This window comes from Heliangelus exortis, chromosome 1 (genome assembly GCF_036169615.1).
Source record: "Heliangelus exortis chromosome 1, bHelExo1.hap1, whole genome shotgun sequence".
NCBI classification, from domain to species: Eukaryota; Metazoa; Chordata; class Aves; order Apodiformes; family Trochilidae; genus Heliangelus; species Heliangelus exortis.
This window is the reverse complement of record NC_092422.1, coordinates 19271147-19289762: the sequence shown is the minus strand read 5'-3', so window position 1 is coordinate 19289762 and position 18616 is coordinate 19271147. Positions and strand designations below refer to the sequence as shown.

The 18616-nt window shown below is 41.3% G+C and overlaps 1 protein-coding gene and 1 long non-coding RNA gene across 2 annotated transcripts in view; one reads left to right on the top strand and one right to left on the bottom strand.

Annotated features, from left to right (window-relative positions):
• Window positions 1–10598: 10598 nt before the first annotated feature.
• LOC139792548 (uncharacterized) lies at window positions 10599–14542 on the bottom strand. The gene is made up of 2 exons (XR_011724306.1): window positions 14357–14542; window positions 10599–10785 (listed from the first exon to the last, which is right to left on the bottom strand). It is a non-coding gene; the product is annotated as an uncharacterized lncRNA (long non-coding RNA).
• SPATA13 (spermatogenesis associated 13) overlaps window positions 11019–18616 on the top strand; it is a 156021-nt gene continuing 148423 nt past the window's right edge. The window contains exon 1 of the mRNA XM_071735952.1: window positions 11019–11213. Coding sequence (XP_071592053.1) covers window positions 11034–11213 — 180 coding nt within the window. The 5' untranslated portion in view covers window positions 11019–11033. The remainder of the gene's footprint in view (window positions 11214–18616) is intronic.

Sequence of the window (18616 nt, the reverse complement as noted above, 5' to 3'; positions counted from 1 at the left end):
TAACAAACAAACCAAGAACACCTCAAAATCCTGTGGCCAGTGTTTTCTTTTTAAGTTCCAGGGTAATAAATATAGCTATAAAGGGCTTACTGAGCAAGTAAAAACTAGTCAATTAAACAAAGTTTATAACTTAAGTAGATTAAATATGTTCAGAGTATCATACTTGAAAAGGTTTAGAGTTCACTCCAAATAACAACATGATCAGATAGAAGATCACAAATGAGTTGAGAGATGTGATGCTCTAGTCAGTGGCACAGAAGTGTCTGGGCAGAGCTCATTGCTGCCATTGTATTCCTGTGCTCCAATGTGGTCTGAGACCCCCAGGCTGCCAGTGACAGAACTGTCTGAGGAGCTGTTTGTCTGCCATGCAGGTGGAAGCAGCAGGAGTTGTGAGGCTCCAGGGCTGGCTCTTGATGAGAGAGTTCTGCATTCTCATGGGCCACTTCACAAGACAACCTCACACCCTCTCTTAAAACTTTACAAGGCTGACTTGTGGTCTTGCCTATATTCATAGAATCATAGAATTGGCTGGGTTGGAAGGGACCTCAGAGATCATCAAGTCCAACCCTTGATCCACTACCACTGCAGTTACCAGACCATGGCACTGAGTGCCACATCCAGTCTCTTTTTAAATATCTCCAGGGATGGAGAATCCACCACTTCCCGGGGCAGCCCATTCCAATGCTTGATCACCCGCTCAGTAAAGAAATTCTTTCTAATGTCCAACCTAAACCTCCCCTGGCACAACTTGAGACTGTGCCCTCTTGTCTTGCTGAGAGTTGCCTGGGAAAAGAGACCAACCCCTTTTTTATTGTGACAGGGAGGTTTCTAGAATTTTCTGTTGCCATAAAGACAAACAGGTGATGCCAGCACGGGAAGTTGTGGAGCAGCTCTTTAGGCTTTGCAAAAATGGGAATGTGGAAGTTTCTGGGAAAATGACAATAGTGGGAAACAGCAGGGGAAATTCCTGGTTCAGAGCAGAGCGTGGGCTGCCAAACCACTCTCAGCATCCTCTCCCTCATCTTATAGAAATTATGTAACTGGGAACAAGATAAATCTTGCAGGGAAAGGCTCAAGCTGAGAAGAAGGTTTGGAGGTTCTGCTCTCTGGTTCTGTAGGACTACAACAAACCTTGCTATTAAATTTCCTTCTGAAGCTCGCCTCCTGTAAAGAATTAAAAGAGCACAGTGGCTGGTAACACAACAGATATCTTGTGTTTGGAATGATGACAGAAACAAGCTCTGGAAAACAAGACAAAACATCTACTGATGAAGGGAAGAAGGGGATGTCTCTTGCATTCTGCAAATAGTTTCACTGTCTTGTGGCAGAAGCAAATGAACTGGGAATGTCTTCACAGTTAGGTTTTGCATCCAGAACTTTTTCCTTCACCACCTCAGTGACTTTCTTTGTGTAAGAGGGTAGAGTAGGGCCTTCCAAAACTGATTGGGCTAAACCATAGTATGCCATGTGAGTTGTGTCTTTATTGTGTCTTTATTGTGCCTAGCCCTGCCTGAGACCTCTGAGTACCAGCATGTGATTTGCTTTCACCATAGCAGCAATACATGTGAGATTGCACATCCCTAGAGTGAGAGCTGGGGAAGATACTAATGTGTGTGGAATTACACAGCACAGGAGAGAAATACATAGAGCAGACATCTGCCATGCAGGGTAGGTGTGAGGAAGTGTAAACAGCAGCACAGAATGTCAGGGGATCTTAAGTGTTGTGAGTGTGGTTATGTTTCTGCATGGTGAGACTGTCACTGTCAGCTGAGCTGCACAGTGTGGATGGAAATAGCCAGGGTATGGATATAAGGGGCAGCTGGCATTCTTGGTACTCCAAGGATTACTGGCACTCCAGCATTTCTAGCAAACTTGTGCCACTTTGGGTATGGGTATCAATCTAATACCAGAATCATCTACTCTTGCAACCCAGTCTGGAAATCTGTAGTAGTTCAGGGATTGATGCAGCCACTCAGATTCTTTTATTCAGCTTGTAAATAACAAACACAATTCTCTTTTGCTGATCAAAGTGCAGAGGTATCTGGACAGTTGGGATTTCTTCCCTATATGTGGAGTTACTCCTGTGCAAATATTTAAGGTGTTCGTCATTTACCTCATCGTGTGTTTGATGTACATTTTTAGCTGGCATTTCATCCATGTACTGACTGTGCACCCAAAATGTAACCACTGTCAGTACCTTCACATTTGTATTTTTTCTGGTCTGCTATTCTTATCGGGTTTACACTTTAGTGGATGAGATAAACCACACTAACAGTTATCTTATGCAAACTTCTGTTGGTTCTTTGATGGTCTAAAGACAACTTGATCATTAGCCCATTACCCATCTGCTTATCAGTTAAAAATCTCAAGCCATTCAGTTGCACAGTTTTGATAACTCTGAATACAAGCTTCCTGTGCTTTGGGTGTGATTTGTATTACTGAAACAAACAGCTGAAAACTCCATTCTTCATCCTTGAGCTAGGACCAAGCCACAGGGAGTCCTAGAGATGATGACAGACATCTGAGCAGTGTTTGGGAACAGTGAGAGTGAAGGACAGATTCTGCCCGTTCATGTCTGTAACTTGGTCAAGAAGATAAACTGAATATACCTAATGGATTTCCAAAATGGCATATATGCATTAATCCTGTAATCTAGATGATGTCTAGGGGAGGCAGAAACTATAGGAGCAGTTTCATCACTTGTTGGCTGAAAGAAAATTTTGTATCAGACTGGGGCAGTAGCCAGTGTAACCTCTGGTGCTGCTGTGTGAAACCGGCACTGGCTGTGGTGAGCTCAGAATGGAGGAGGAGTGTTCTCTGAGAGCTGACACACTGAAATGGCCAGTGTGGATGCAAATGCAAAGTGCTACCAAATAAACAGAAACTATATTTCACACTTTTAAAAAACACTTTACTCTGCATCACCCACATCACCTCTCCTTCTTCATGTTTGTCATCAACATGAAAACCTTGCTGCTGATGTTCTAAACCAGGCAGTGGGTCAGGTGGGAAGCAGCCCCAAGTCACTTGTCAGGGGACAGTACAACTGAAGAGGCAAAACTATGATTTTTCAGTTTAGAGGCTAAGAAATTCTATATTTGGAGTGGCTTGCTTTAGCTTATTTTTGTGCACACAGGAGTAAGGCAAAATTTTCTTTTTGAACAAAGAAAGTTCAAAAGTTCTTTGAATCATATAGAATGTCATTTGCTTAAGACTCTTCCACAAGTCAGGAAGAGCACAAATCACAATCCTAAGGCTGAAAGAAAAGAAGCCCACCAAGTTTTTTAGAACTTGTTGATGAATTATTTCTGTTAATATAGGCTGTTGGTTATCCAACAATCCAGGTTGCTTTGGAATTGTGTTTGTTAGGATTTTTTTCCACATATATAATTTTTTTCAATAAAGTTTAATAATTCCTCTCCTGGCACCTCATGTTGCTATAGGCTGTGGGTACATATGACTGATTCTAGACACTCAGCAGAGTTTCTTACAATGTAAGAAACATCAGCTGTAAATAAAATTCAGGAAGAGGCATTTTTTGTATACTTGTACCTTCTTGACAGCCTGTCAGGTAGAGTAGTCCGAATAACACAAAAAAATCACCTTTTATAATACATTTTAAATGTTAACAGAGTTTAACAAACTAGAAAAAATTATATGGTTTATTTCTTTATTGAAAGAGTCTAGAACACTTAATGGTTTTTGGCTGAAAAATATGTTCTCAGAGACCTTTTTCTATCAGTGACAGTGGGAAGGGGGGTGTTAGAGCAAGCAGGATAAAAAGCTTTTCCAAAGAAGTAATAGAAATTACTTGCTCAAATAAGACTTAAAATTTCTGGTGATTCTAGTTCAGCTGATATGAAATAAATGTGCTTTGACATACTAATTCTCTATAGGTTCACAGTCATCTTCTAACACATACCTTGTGTTACTTAAACTCAGTTCAGCTGCTGGTGGCATTGCTGACCTTCTAAGAACATTATGTCAGGTTTCAGACTGGTGATGTTTTGACACTCAGGTTCAGTCTTGCACATACTGTGTAGGGAAGGAATAAAGCCTGGCGGGGAAGGAACTGAGATGAGCTGTGGAAGGTGTCTGGGCTCACCTCCTGTAGCTGCTACAGGCTTCCTCTATGGCTCCAGGCAAGCTGTGCTGTCAAAAAGCACAAGTCTACACCTCACAATCAGTTTTTTTCCCAGTGAGTCTCTCTCTACCTTCAATGACACGATGGCAATAGCTTGTGAGTCTTCTGGATGTGCACTAACAAGACTTTCTGCCCAGTCTTTAGAAACTCGTGGATTAATCTTCATAGCACCTCAGCCTTGGATTAATCTTCATAGCACCTCAGCAATAGATCATTGTACAAGGAACAATCCTAACCCTTGAAGATGGAAAGGAGTGAGAAGAAAGAACAGATCTGCAAAGTGGCTTATTTTAGTTCATCTACCAGGCCAACAATAGGAAGAGGAAAAAAATTCTAGTCTGTGGTGCCTGCTGTTACTGACCTCACTTTAACAGCCTTCCAATTAATGCCTGTCTTGTTCAGCCCCATTCGAATCCTCATACAGAGATTTGGCTTTTATCTAGATGTCTGGTTTTATATGTTCTCCTTAATCAGAATTTTACTTTTGGTAGCTGCTTACTGGTGTATGATTGGTGTGCACACAGATAAATGCAGTATAGGAGAAAAGAGCTAAGGCAGCTTTATATTAGGAAATCAAACTTCCAAACATAGCAGGGTACCAGCGTCAATGAGTGCATGAAAAAAAAAAATTATTTGGCTAGTTCAGCATACATGATTTCCAACAATCATTTTATATCATCCTGCCTTACCAGAGGCCCTTTAGAGAACAAAACAGTTAGTTAAATAACAGATTAAAAGGTAGAAATCAAAGAGTATGAAATTAGGTTTGAAATTAGGTTTTCTTTGGTACCCATCCAGGCCATATTCTAATGTTCACACCAACATCAATGAGAGCCCTTGACAGGAAAGTTATACAGACTAGAAAAATTGAGTTGTTGTTTAGATTCTTAATTTGGATTTTTTCATCCCGTTTTTTTTTTAAAGTATATATTTTTGGGCAAAAATAGATTGATTTCACTTTAGTTTATACTACACTGGCTTTTAACAGAATCTGGATTGCAAATAATTTAAGTAAAGATGTATCTAGAAAGACACATGTTTTGTATTTTGAAGTTCATTTTAACATCTGTCTTAGTTTCGTAAAACCTTAGGTTTTGCCAAGCATAGTTTTTGGTATTGGCAGGCTGTGACTTAGTTGTAATTTTCAATAATGTTTCTCTTTTTTATTTAACTGGAAGCTGTATTTGGTGCTTCACTTAATCAGAAAGTAGGGCAACAAGGGTCCAGCACAGTAGAATTGTCACACATGCCCTGCTGGAGACAGGATGTGAAATATCTTCTCTGGAGCCCTCTGAGAGAAACCATGAATGTCTCACCAGATAAGACTTAGAAGGCTGATCAGATAGGAAAAACATTTGTAGAGCCCTGACAGTTAATTTTGTCAACTAAAAACAATGCATCGTTTACAAACACAGATAAGGACTGCTGCTTGTAGGTCAAAGAAATGGTTTGTTTGGGTAATTGGGAATGATGTAATGTGACTGAGGTTGGCTAGGACAGAATGCATTTGTTGTAAATGCCCTATGGCTAAAGGGTGAGCCTAAAAGAGGGCAGTATTTGTCTTCACACTGGGTGATTAGGATAAAAAGAAAAAGCAAAAGCTCTTGTGCAAGTCAAGGTCTGTTGATGGGACATTTTGTAATTTGTTCTTCCCCCTTGAAGGAGATGTTCTTGAGCCTGGCCAAATGCACAGTCATATTGCTACAGGGTGTCCCTCTGTCTTCAGCAGGGTTTGGATGAAATCCCCTCTCATAAGTTGCTCATTTCTTGAAAATCAGAACCACTGGCTCTGAAAAGTGCCTTGCCAAATACTTCATTAAGGAATTATATTAAATTTGCTGGGCCAGTAGCCCAGAATTTGTGACTTCTGCTACTTTTCATCCCATCATGTTTCTTCAGTTAGGAAGAAAATTCACAAATGTTGTGGTGGAATGGGAGGAAAAGAGAATTTCTTAGAAACCTTGTCTCCTTTATGGCAGTAATGCAGAATACAGTTTGGTTGGTATATTTCTTGAATCATAACTTCAATATTTGTTTTACTCATGGTATAGCTTCCAGCTATTGCTGATACACATAATTACTTAGTGACTTGTGTATTAATGATGCATTACTGTGAGCTGACTGTAATCAAGCGTTTTCTGTCAGGCCACCAGAAGGAGCTATTGAATTCAAAAAGCCTTTACTTCAAAGCAGACATTCCTTGTACAGCAGGGCAAGTAGTAGGATAATGGAGCAGGAACACTGCCTTTCTTGCAAAGTCCAGCTCTGAACCTCAAAGGAAATTCTTATTCAGTCTGCACCTTTTTCTGATCCACTGTCTTGTATTAATCAAAAGTGACTTTATAGGGTTTAAGATTCTTCCCATAGAGATTTCAGGCATCATTCCTTAAACATATACTAACAAATACTAACCAAATCCAAAGGAATGGGAAACTCATTGAGGCAAGTTTAATCAAGCACAGGGAGTGTAGGAGCTGAGATTTTCCATTAGGTCAGCTGGGTGATGTTAAGCAAACAGACCTGCAAAACGCTTAAGAGAGCTAATGGCAGTGTCCATGAGGATAAATGAAACCTGAAACTTTATTTACTCAAGCTGACTGGCAATCAAAATGCACCAGTCACCTGTTATGTGTTTTCTGAGGTGGTACAAAGATGTCCAGTTATTCGTTGTTAACCCAATACAGATGTCCCTGATCAGATTCATAAAATGAGATATTGGGATTTATAAATAGCCTTTCCTCTATGCTCTTTGCCCTTTACATTTAACCGACAAGGCTTAAACCAAAGGCTTACAACCATCAGATTATGTTGCTTATGCCTGTCTTCCATTTCTACTTTCTTTCACCTGACAGCAGCCTAAAAGTTTGTGGTGGTGTTTTGCAGGTATGGTATTCTGTGTGAGTGGATGCATGCAGCTGGAATCAGTGTTTGGGACAAAACTTTATTTAAGTCTGTTCACTGCTATTCACAGCTTGCTTTGCTATTGTAACTCTGATTTTGGAGGAGAGTCAGACTGCATGTCAGCAAGATGCAATCCTACACACATTTCACAGAATAAACTCCATATCTATCTCTGGGAAGAGCTGGTACTAGCACAAGACATCAGCATCTCAGTTAATCTTAGTTGTATGCTAAGACTGATAGGAAACCTGGATATCTGGGTGGATCTCAAAATATATGCTTACAATTGTTGCTGTGTTGGGATATTATTCTGGTTCTGCTAATTTCTGAGCATGCCTTAGAACACCATTTGTCACTAAGCTCCCATATGTGACACCCTGTGGAATTTGCTAAGTCAGTGTCTTCAGTGTATGAATATTGGTTTTAAGCAAATTTTTGGGCATGCATCAAAAGAATCATGAGCAGCAGATGAAGGGAGGAGATTCTGCCCCTCTACGCTCTTCTCATGATACCCCAGGTGGAATAATGTGTTCAGTTCTGGAAGCCCTAACACAAGAAGGACGTGGAGCTCTTGGAGCAAGTCCAGAGGAGGGCCACGAAGATGATCAGAGGGCTGGAGAATCTCTTTTATGAAGACAGGCTGAGAGAGTTTGGGTTGTTCAGCCTGAGGAAGAGAAGGCTCCAGGGAGACCTTACAGCTGCCTTCCAGTACCCGAATGGGGCTGCAGGAGTGCTGGAGAGGGACTTTCTGTAAGCACATGTAGTGATAGGATGAGGGGTAACAGTTTCAAAATGAAAAAGGGTCTCAATCTAGATGAGATATTAGGAATAAATTCTTTCCTGTGAGGGTGTTGAGACACTGGAACAGATTGCCTTGTGGGGCTGTGGATGCCCTCTCCCTGGAAGTGTTCAAGGTCAGGTTGGATGGAGGTTTGAGCAACCTGGTCTGGTGGAAGGTGTTCTTGCTCAAGGCAGGGGGAATCTAAACCAGATGATCTTTAAGGTCCCTTCCAGCCCAAACCATTCCATGGTTCTATGATATGTATTATGCATGTCTTTGGAGCAGGAGGATGTTGGTCTGAAGGGTGACTTTTCTAAATACTTTTAGGTAGTATTTCTGGCTGACTGAATTCAGCTCTGGCTTTTCTTAATATTGAGTTTCTTGATTTATAATATGTTTGTGCTCAGGAGACTTTGGTAGTACTCAGATGTATGGGGCTGTACACAGAATTAATCAAATGTTGCCAAGAGAAGCTTACAGTTCAAATAGTAACAGGACCTGAAAAGTAGGTATAAATCTCTAAGTAGGTGAGGGCAATGGAGCAGGGAGAAGCTGATGAATGATGTGGGGAGAAGGAAAAAATATGTAGTGTTGGCAGAACATCTAGTTTGGAGCTTCCATACGTTGAGTTCTTTTCTTATTTTTTGTACCATGTCAGTGTCCAATATAAATTGTCAGAAGTGAGGATCTTGTGCTAGATGCTTTGCTGTGCAAAGGTGGTCCCTGTCTCAGATTTAATCTGTATAATTAATACTCAAATTAAGACAGTTGGCAATTATAACAGGAGCTATACCCAATGAGTTACATGTCAAAGATATTTTCTAAATTTAGCAGTTCCAGAATAAAATACATTTGTTAACTTACTGGAACTCAAATCCTATTTATTTATGCAACGAGACTACTCCTAGAAGTCATTTGTGCATAATACTATATAAATCTAAATACTTTTGCTTTTTATTTGTATCAGTATCTCACAGATTTTTTTTCCAAAAGAAGTCTAACATCCCATATGCTCTTTTTCTTGAGAAATGGGCATTAATTACAACAAGCTATGCATCTTTAATTACCTTGAACCGTTAATTTTTTTATTTTCTGAAGTTATGACTGTTGGCTTGATTAAAAACAGAAACAACCACCAATCTCTGTTCTCAGCAGCACAAGAGGGCACTAGGACCATATCAGCCTAAAATTCACTTGTCTTCATGCTACAGATTTTCACCACCAGATCTCTCCCTATCAGTGTGGTACAAACTACCAGAGGACCTGTCTCACCCTGAGCCTGCGCCAGCTGCATCTAACAGGAGCAACACCATTGTTGGTACTCTGGAGACACTTTACAGGGAAACTCTCTTGGACATTTATCTTTTCTCACAAAGGAAACTTCATACTTCAAATTCTCAGTAAGCCTGTACTTTAAAGAAAAATAAACCCAAGCCTTTATAAAACTAAAGGAAGCAGATACTTTATAGTGTTTTGCCTCCACTTCATTGACTGGTGCTTGATAGCCCTAATAGGACCTATGCTATTGGACACTGGCTGGTTGGTTGCTGACCTTTTTGGAAGGGATCCTGGTACAGGGAGCTGAAATATTAAGTTGCATTGTTAGGATTTCAAATAATGGTTTTATGATGGGGCTGTTGTGCCCTTCAAACACTATGGGCTTCTGTTCTGCCAGTGCATTCACTAAGGTACAAGAATCCAGCCATATGCTGTCATCAAAATGTTTGGGGCATTCCTTAGCTTTTGCATTGTGTATGGTTTCTTCTGGGCCACAAGAATTAGATTACTATGATAAAGGGGCTCTTGCAGAGTCAGATTGCCAATGTACTACTCCCCTTGGTGAGTTGGTTCATATCTAATTTATCAAATGAGAGCACAGCTTCTGTATGAGTAGGTATTCATTGGCAAGAATAAAAGATTTTAGCCTGGCTTCTTTCCAACATTGCAAAAGTGTTACTCATGGCACAGTTACTGAATAGTAGAATGAAAACCACTCAGGACATTTCGACTGCCTTCTCATTTGGTAGCAAATATCTGTCTAAAGTCACAAACAAGACCCACAGAGCAAGTAGGAGAAAGTCAACGCATCTTTGAACTCAGTCCTACCACTCAATAGAAGTTTTCAAGGGAGGTATTAATCTTGAGTCACATCAGCTTTTGGAAATGTCAATACATAGACTCTGTCTCTTTAGCCAGTGGTGAGAAAGAGGCAGTTTCAGAAGGCAGCTGAGGGAGGAAATTAGGTGACTAATGAACTAGAGACCTTTTTCTGGAAAGATAAATACAGATACGGGACAAGTTACCCAAACTAAATCTGTTCTTTGCTCGCTGGTACTGTTACACAGTGGCATCAATTAGCTCTGACTGCATCAGCTGTGTTCATGAAGAAGTGTGTCCCATGTGGAGCATCTCCTGCACCACATAACACAGTCTATGCATCCAGTCAGCCACCATTAATGGTGGCTATTATGCTGCTTGATTTCCCTTTTTTCTTTCTTCTTTTGAGTTTTCAATCCTGTAAGGCTAAATCTGCATCAGTCAGTAACAGAGATGGAAGAAGTACTCTGAGGTGGACTCAGGATCACCAAGTGGTACCTTTCCTGTCCTGTCCTGTCCTGTCCCCCTGACCCTTTTGCCCCAGTGTCCACATTTGGCCATCTGTGAATCTTGTTATCTAGCACTGTGCAGAGCAGATTGTGTGAGTGCTTGCTTGGCACAGCCAGTGTATTGCCTTGGCGGGTAGTGTGGGATGAAAAAAGCACAATACATGCCTTTTCTGTTTGAGACTTGTTTATCTGCATGACATCCAGGCCACTCTGGGAGAGCTCTTCTCTTGGTGATCACTGGCCACCAAAAACGAATCAAATGAAGGCAAAGTTAGAGAAATACTCCTATACAAAGAGCTGCTCTAAAACAAAGCTGCATTTTTGTGGTCCATTGTCCTGGCTCTGTGTGAGTCCTGTAAAGAGACAAAGGAGAGCAGGAAGGAAATCTCAGCTGCTTAGTAAATGCCCTAATTTGATTTATTTACTGCTCCCTTCCCCCACCCAAACTGTTCTGCTAACCTGTTAGTCCCAACTCAGACAAGTAAAACCAGCTAATCTGATTAGTTCTGACACACAAGAGCAAGGCTGCTGGGAAGAGCTGGATCCTTACAGCCGTTTCAGGCTTCAGCTTCTATCATAATGTTCTGGGTTTGCCGAATGTATGGTGCAGGACGACAAGAGCCCAGAAGCATGGATGCAAGTGAGCAGTGTGACCATCACTGAAGATTTCTACCCTGGGTCTGAGGCCACTGGAACAGGAACCATGTTTCGTGTCACCTTCAATGTAGTGACAGAGAAGGTTACCTTCACCTTGGCAGCCTGCCCCTCCGTCACTTGGAAGGTAAGCTCAGATGCATACACATCATGTAGGAAGTTTGATGGCACAATAAAATTAGTATCTAAACTGTTTTTCCATAAAATGTTTACAACATTTTAAGCAGAACTACACTGCAAAGTGGCATGTGCACGACTGGTTGGAGTTAGGCTAAATGGATCTGCTTCTAGAAAATTGCTTACTCATTGCCTTTTAAAGTTTTTCTCATTTTGCCTTTTAAATAGCCAAATACATAATTCTTTCCCTCATTCTGATCTGGAAATGCCACTGTATTTATATTACCAGCAAGTCCAGAGAAGTATATAAACACAAGCTACTCAGTTCTGTATGGAAGGGACATTATTTGAGGAGAGCTTTCAGGCTTGCTAGATAATTTAGGAATTGCAAAGATTTGTGAATTGTATGAAGGAATGATAAATTAGAAAAAATTGCATCCTTATGATAAGGTACTTGAAGCAAAAAAAACCTAGATGTGCTATTTACCTGGCATGGGGTTGTAATAAAATTTGGCAGAAGCCAGAGATGCACATCAGCTTCTTCTTCCATTCAGTCATTCAGTTCAGAACTTTGTTTCCTTGAGACAAATGTTCCCATCTCAACCTAAAGAGACCACTGTTGTCGAGATGAGACAGGACCAGGTTCATTGTGTTTCTCTTTTAGTGAGTGTGTTTTCTCACCATGGTCCAGTTTGAGAAAACACACTATTTTCTGAACTGCTACTTTAAAAACTCCATTTTAGAGTCTTGTTTCTTATGGAGCAGTTACTGCAGGAACCTCACCTCTGTTATTATGCCTTTCAGATCCAAGACAATTACATATGACCACATACAGTGGCAGAGCAGGGTAATTGCTCTTGCTTCTGCTGTGCCTGATTCATTATGCTGCCTGAGGATTTATTGTGTATCTACCATTTTCTCAGTCTTGGACTTGTCTTTTCTGTGAGGTAGACACTGCCCAGAAGCTATTATTAGAAGGTCTTTAAAGGATCTAGTACAGTACAGCCCCAACCCAGATCTGTGATATGTATAGCATTATATACTTAATAAAAAAACATCTTCTGGGGCAAACTGTGGAGTAAAACTGACATGCAATTAACTTTACTGGACACCCTCTCTCTGTGAGAGAGCTTATGGTGATATTGCTTTAGTTTCCCCGTTTATTAGGAAAACCTGCCTTCCCAAACGTGCACTCACCAAATGCTAAATAAAAGATCATTTCAACACAACATAAAACGGCCTTACCTATGCTTGCTAATGGCATATTAAAGACTTTCCTACTTTCATATCAGTTATAAGGACTTAGAACTCTGCCTTTAGGCTTCAAGGCACTTAGAGGAGGGAATTGAAATGGAGGAGATATTGGATCTTACCATGTTGCAGTGGTCCTACCTTATCCTGGCTCATAACCTCGTGGTACAGCAAACACAGATGTGAATATAACCCACCTGGGTGTTGCATGTCAGTGCTCAATTATTACATTTTTAAGGACTGCTAGATATAAGTGCTGTAAGGACTGTTAGATTGTGGTAAATCCCTCTGTAACATGCTGCCAAGTATTGAGAAGTGCATCCTGGCACACTTTTCCAGTTCTCTAGCTCTTCTATTATTTGCATAATTTAAATTATTTGATATGTGCAATGTCCAAACAAGAGCAAATGCTTAAAACTAAAAGCTAAAAGGAACTATGGTACAGTAGAACTTTCTGAAATGTATTTATGTTTATTGATTAAGTGAAAAATAATTGAGAAAGTGGGCACAGTTCTGTGGGAAAGCAAGACTGATGCCAAGCCAGCAGAAAAGATGGCTTGAGAGTGGAGTTTGCATAAATAAAGATAAGGAAAGCTTTGTGGAGGGAAGTAATATTTTTATTGACCAACTCTACAACTGCAAAAATCTGACAGTGTTTCAGGCACACAAGTCTTCCATTTTGACAGTAGGACACAAATGAAAGATACTGTTTCCCTACATCCTTATCTTGCTTATGTCCTTATATGAGCTAGAACAGCACTGGTACTGCAAGGTAATTTAAATCCTTTGAAGCTAAAAGAGGTCACATCACTGCTGGAGGAGGGAGGATAGGAACATCTACTTTCTGACTGCTAAATCTTTTTCTTTGAAGAGTAGGTGGCCCTGTCTGCAGGTAATGCAGAGATGTTCTGCTTTTCCTCATACCTGTGGCATGATCAGCAGATGAGTCTTGGAGCCAGGAGGATGTGGTAGCTCTGTAGCAGATGTCTTGGGGCTGTGAAGAATGGTGCAAGTTTTGTCCCGAATTTTTATCTTTCTGCCCTACGCTATGCAGTTTTCATTTGTATTAGAAGTTAATTTCTCATCAGAAGAATTGGTGAAAAATATTCCAGCCAGAGCCTACTTTAATTATATGTAAAATATTGACTTAGATTATATTTTAGTGGAAGAAAGACAGGGCTACTGTTCTAGAAATTTCACACTCTGTAGGGTATGAACCCCACTGCTTTTGTCAGACCATTGTTTTGCACAAAGTATTTTAACTGGAAGTTGGGGAGGGCATGGACACAGGACAACTAGAGGGAAGTGACAGCTGGAAAGGCTGCTAACAAGTGCAAAAAATTCAGAGTTGAAGATGCCTTTTCCATAGGCATCAATGCTTAAAAACCCAAGAAGTGTCTTTATTGTAAACCGTAAACATCTTTATTATAAGGCCTGGAAGAGGGTACTGGGCTGCTCTTCCTCTCCTCTCTGCACCAGTCTGCCTCTGCTTGTTTGCCTCCTGCTGACAGAGCAGGCTGCGAGTATTTGTTTGATCTGTGACAGGCATGGAATGGAGGTGGTCAGCAGAGCAGAGGGCTGAGTGCTCTGTGATACGCGTGGGTGACACAAATCAGGCTGCAGCCACTATCAGCTCGGCCAAAGTCCTTCAAAGGCCTTTTCAGGCGTCGCTTATGTGAATTATTGTTGCATTTTCAGTCAGTTGCTGCTGATGTTTGGGGAGTCTCATGTTGCACCCCTTTGTGTCCCAAGCCTGTCTTAAAGAACAACTGACAAGATCTTGCAGCTATTGGTATACCAACTAATTCCTACTGCTCATTTCCTAACCTGCTAATAGATGGCACACGAAGTCAATTTCAAATTTTCATGGTAGGAGCAGATTTAGTTACAGAATGTACTCACTCACTGAGGATTAGCTACACTTGAATCCTATTGATTTTCTCTTGTCTTTGGTGGTTTGGTTTTGTTGAACTGTACCAGACGGGGGTTGGGGTGTGGACACCAGCAAAACCCGCCGGTCTGTGGCTTTCTATTCAAGGCTAGGAAATTCATTTGATGGGGATGAATCTAATTCGGAGCTTTCCTCCTAACTGATGCTGCGCTTTATCTCCCTGCCACGGGCAGATCAATGAGCTGGGGGCGGCTTTGCAGGCAGCTGGAGCCCGAGCCAAGCGCGTTGCTGCGGTTGCAGAGCCGCACAATGGCGCTCGCCCGCTCGCTCCCTACCCCTCCCCGCGGCGGTTACGGCCGTTGGGGCAGGGACCCGTCCTCTGAAAGGCTGGTGAGAAATAATGATGTAAACTCCTCCCTAAGTTATGTGGCAAAAATGTTCGAATCCTGTGAAGGGAGCAGTATCTGTGATAAGGAAACCACAAGAATCAGGAGCTCAGTGCTCTTTCTCTCTCTGTGCCGAGCTGAATCCAGCGCTCAAGCTTCTGAAGGGCTTCTGAAGGCGGGAGCGGAGGCGGGAAAGGCGGGCGGGAGGCGGGCGGGGAGGCCATGGGAAGCGGGTGGCAGCGTGCAGCTTTTCTGGATCAGAGTACTCTTCCCCGCTGCTATTTTAGAAACCTCAGTTAGACTTACATAGAGCTACAGTCTGCCCAGTTCAGCAAGAGCAGGCAGATCTTACTGAACTGATGTGTTATTACTTTGCTATGGTACAGCCTAAATACACCCCAGTGTCAAAAACCATGGCGGTCAATAGTGTAGAAGCAGAAACAGACCCTTGCCAGAAAAGTTCACAATCAAAATCTTCAGGACCATACTGCGAGTAGAAGGACAGTGCAGCGATGCCAAGTGTCATCCTCCTGTGGTGACACCAGGGAGAGATGGGAGTACTGGAGGAGGGCAGTGTGACTGGCACATTCCGCAAGGCATTGCTCTAGGGCTGAATGGCGGAAGCACTTGCATTAACACAAGGAGCTGCTTTGCTCCCTGGCTACTGTTAAAACTGGGGAGATGATGGACCTGAGGATGCTCAGCACCTGTGGGGAAGAATTTCACTTTGTTCTTTACCTGGACATTGTTTTCAGTTAACAGAGCAGCCCATTCCTCTGTGGACAGCAATCACTTAATTTCTAATAGTTGTATGTAGAGCTGATGAATGTTCCCAAATGTAAGTTCCTTGAGAAGGCATCCAGGAACAGCTATTTCTCTGTGTCTTCATTTTAAATCCATTTTTTCACTTTGCTTTTAAAAAGCTCCTTGGTATATACACCAGGAACATCAGCTTCTGTAATCTTTGCTCAAGGCTCATGAACTTGTGTGGGAAGTTTCTTTTTTCTCCGTGTTCATGGGTACAGATGCACCTGATCTTGTATATTTTTTAATTTTGCCACTTTTTGATGGCCCAAAAGAGAAGCTGACAAATTCATTTCACTCATCACAATATACAGTCTGACCCCAAATACTTGTCTCAGCAGCCCTGAACCCCATTGCAAGCTGCACAACTGTCTTTGGGATTGTGATGCCTGATTTGGGAGATACTGCCATGGAAGAAAGTACTTTTTGAGGTGATAACTTTTTATTAATTCTAGCAACAATTTTAGAGATTTGTTACTTCTAGGCATGATGGCAGACCAAGGTTTTATTCTTGTTATTATTACTTCTGAGAGTTCTGTAGCTCCCATATTTCTCCTCTAAGATCTCACTACCAGATATCTGCTCATCTGTAAGGGCCTGAAATTGCATTTTCTACATCTTCCCAATTATTTGCTTAAAATACAACATGCCCACCTTTTCCTGCTTCTTGCCAAAACCAAGAAATACCAGTATTTTCTTAGCCTCACACCAAACCCTTAAATGAATGTAACTCAGAAGGATCAGGCTCTTATTCCGGGGTCAGGTAATGCAGAAAATCAGATCTGTGATGCTTGTTTGATCCCTGACTGTAATTCACCAGCAGATGGTAGCAAACGTCTCCTTCCCTCTGAGTTTCATCTGGGGTTGTCTGAATGGGAAAAGGCTGGAGGCCTCATAGGAATCATTTGTGTCCAGAAAGAAGAAATAAGCTGTAAATAAAGTAGTTGTGCAACTCGGAACAAGAAAGAACCACAGAAACCACGGCAATATGGCTGCAATCGGGACGGAAGAATTAAGAAAGAGGAGGCCAGAACAAAATCGCTGCAGTGACTTGTACTGAATGGCATGAGAAGCATTTTGGTGTCACTGTTATTGTTCTTCTGGTGATAAAAAGGAACCATTATTTGCAATGTAGCAAATGAGAAACATTCAAAATAGCACGGTAAAACTGAAATTGCTCTGGGTCAGTTCTGCCAGTGTAGGTTGGCCCTTTGTCTTGGCACTGAAGAAATGGAAAGTTCAGGATGGGTATTTTCACTAGAGACTGTTTCTGTGCCCTTACTTGTTTTTCCTCTGAGCTGTACCAGCTCTAGTTCTTTTATATTTTGTATGGGCTGTTGATTACCACTTTTTCTTCTGTATGCTACTCATTCAAATGGCTTGTGACAACACTTCTCAGCTTTTTCCTGATAGCAGCTAAACTGAGAGATGGGGAGACAGGATAAAGTGAAAGCTGCTGAACTGTGGTGTTGATTCCCTTAAGGAGAAGTCTCTTCACTTATAAACCAGTACTGATTAGAGCTGGGCAAATTATTTGTGGCAAATCACTAGATAAATTTTGCCATTACTGTTTTCAAGTGTACCACCTCTGTTTTTAACTACCTTACTGGAGATTTTGAAATTTTTTTTACTCATTCAAACCAACATTGTTTGATTTGCAGGTTCTGCAAAGAATTCCCTTTGTGCTCATTTTTCCATTAATAAGTGGTGACAAAAAATCAAGGAGTTGGTGCTGTTGTCTGAGTGGACACTGAAACTGATTTCTATGCTTATTTGCTGGGGAAAAAAAAAAAAGGGTAATTTAAATATTATTTAAAACAAGGCAATGGCTTTTTGTGTGTATAAAAATATATTCCTTCTCCAGTGTTTACTGTGTTATGAGCCAGAACATCTTTGTTTTGGTTGAAGTTTGAAGGAGAAAGAGAAAGGAAGGAAGGAACTGGGCTACTGTATTGTGCTAGGGTGCCTTGCTCTGGAAAGCAGTGGAGAACACTATGCCTCTGTCAGTGCTTATGTCATGGATCTGAGGATTTCAGCTGAAGTTATGAGGCTTCTCCTTTGAGTTTAAAATTTTCTATTTTCTTGCATTTATTAGAAATATCTTCTGTGCCTTTTACAGCTCTCTGGCTGGCGTGAGTCATTTCAGCCCCATGGACGTCAGTCAGAGGTGTGTTTGTGTTTGTGTTTGTGTGTGTTTATTGAACAGGGCAGGCTACACTGCCAGCCTGACCATGGGCAGGACCTCAAGTCCTCCCATTGTGACTTGTCCCCTTTAGTTGTGCTGTTGCCAGGGGTGATGATCAATCAGTTCCAGGGACAACTCAGAATTTCTTGGGAGATTTTTTTTTTCTATGTCTTTTGTCAGGAACATGTGCTTGGAATGGCCTGGACATAAATGGACGTAACCACCTTACCTGTCAGAGCTGCAAAAAGAAGTGTCTTGGACACCACAGTTTGGCACTATAATAGACCTGCCTTTAAGGATCCTTGTGTTTCATCAGAAATTCCGTATGCCTGCAAAGTCAAGCTTTGATTTAACATAAAGTCACTGCTGATCCAAATTTGATGGATCTATTTTGTACTGATGGGCTTTATGCCAAATCATGTATAATCTGTCTGCAGATGCCCATTTTTGTGCTGGATCAAGGAACATCTGACTTCCCACTGCCAGCATAAAGCCTCCACAAAAAGCGTGAAACTACTGTGCAGCTTAAACTGTCTCCTGTGTAGTGTATTTAATCTGTCTTAAGTGCAGTCATATTCTTATGTCTGATCAGATCCATTTTACACTGTTGGTGATGCTTAGATAAACCATCATGGAACCACAGCCTAAATGTGTAAGTTCATCCAAACAAAAAGCTGTTGTAAAATGCAAAATGTGAAATCAAACCTCTGCTTGATCACATTTGCTTTCCCTGTAGACATCTTGCTTATTTTGCCTCCAAATTTTGCCTCCAAATTTAAGCAATGTGCAGGAAATCTGTTGAGAGAGATGCAAGCAATACATCTGCAGATCTGCTAAAAATACGGGCAATTACTAGTTAACATCAGCTCTGCCTTTAGTCATCCTTTTCTGGCCAT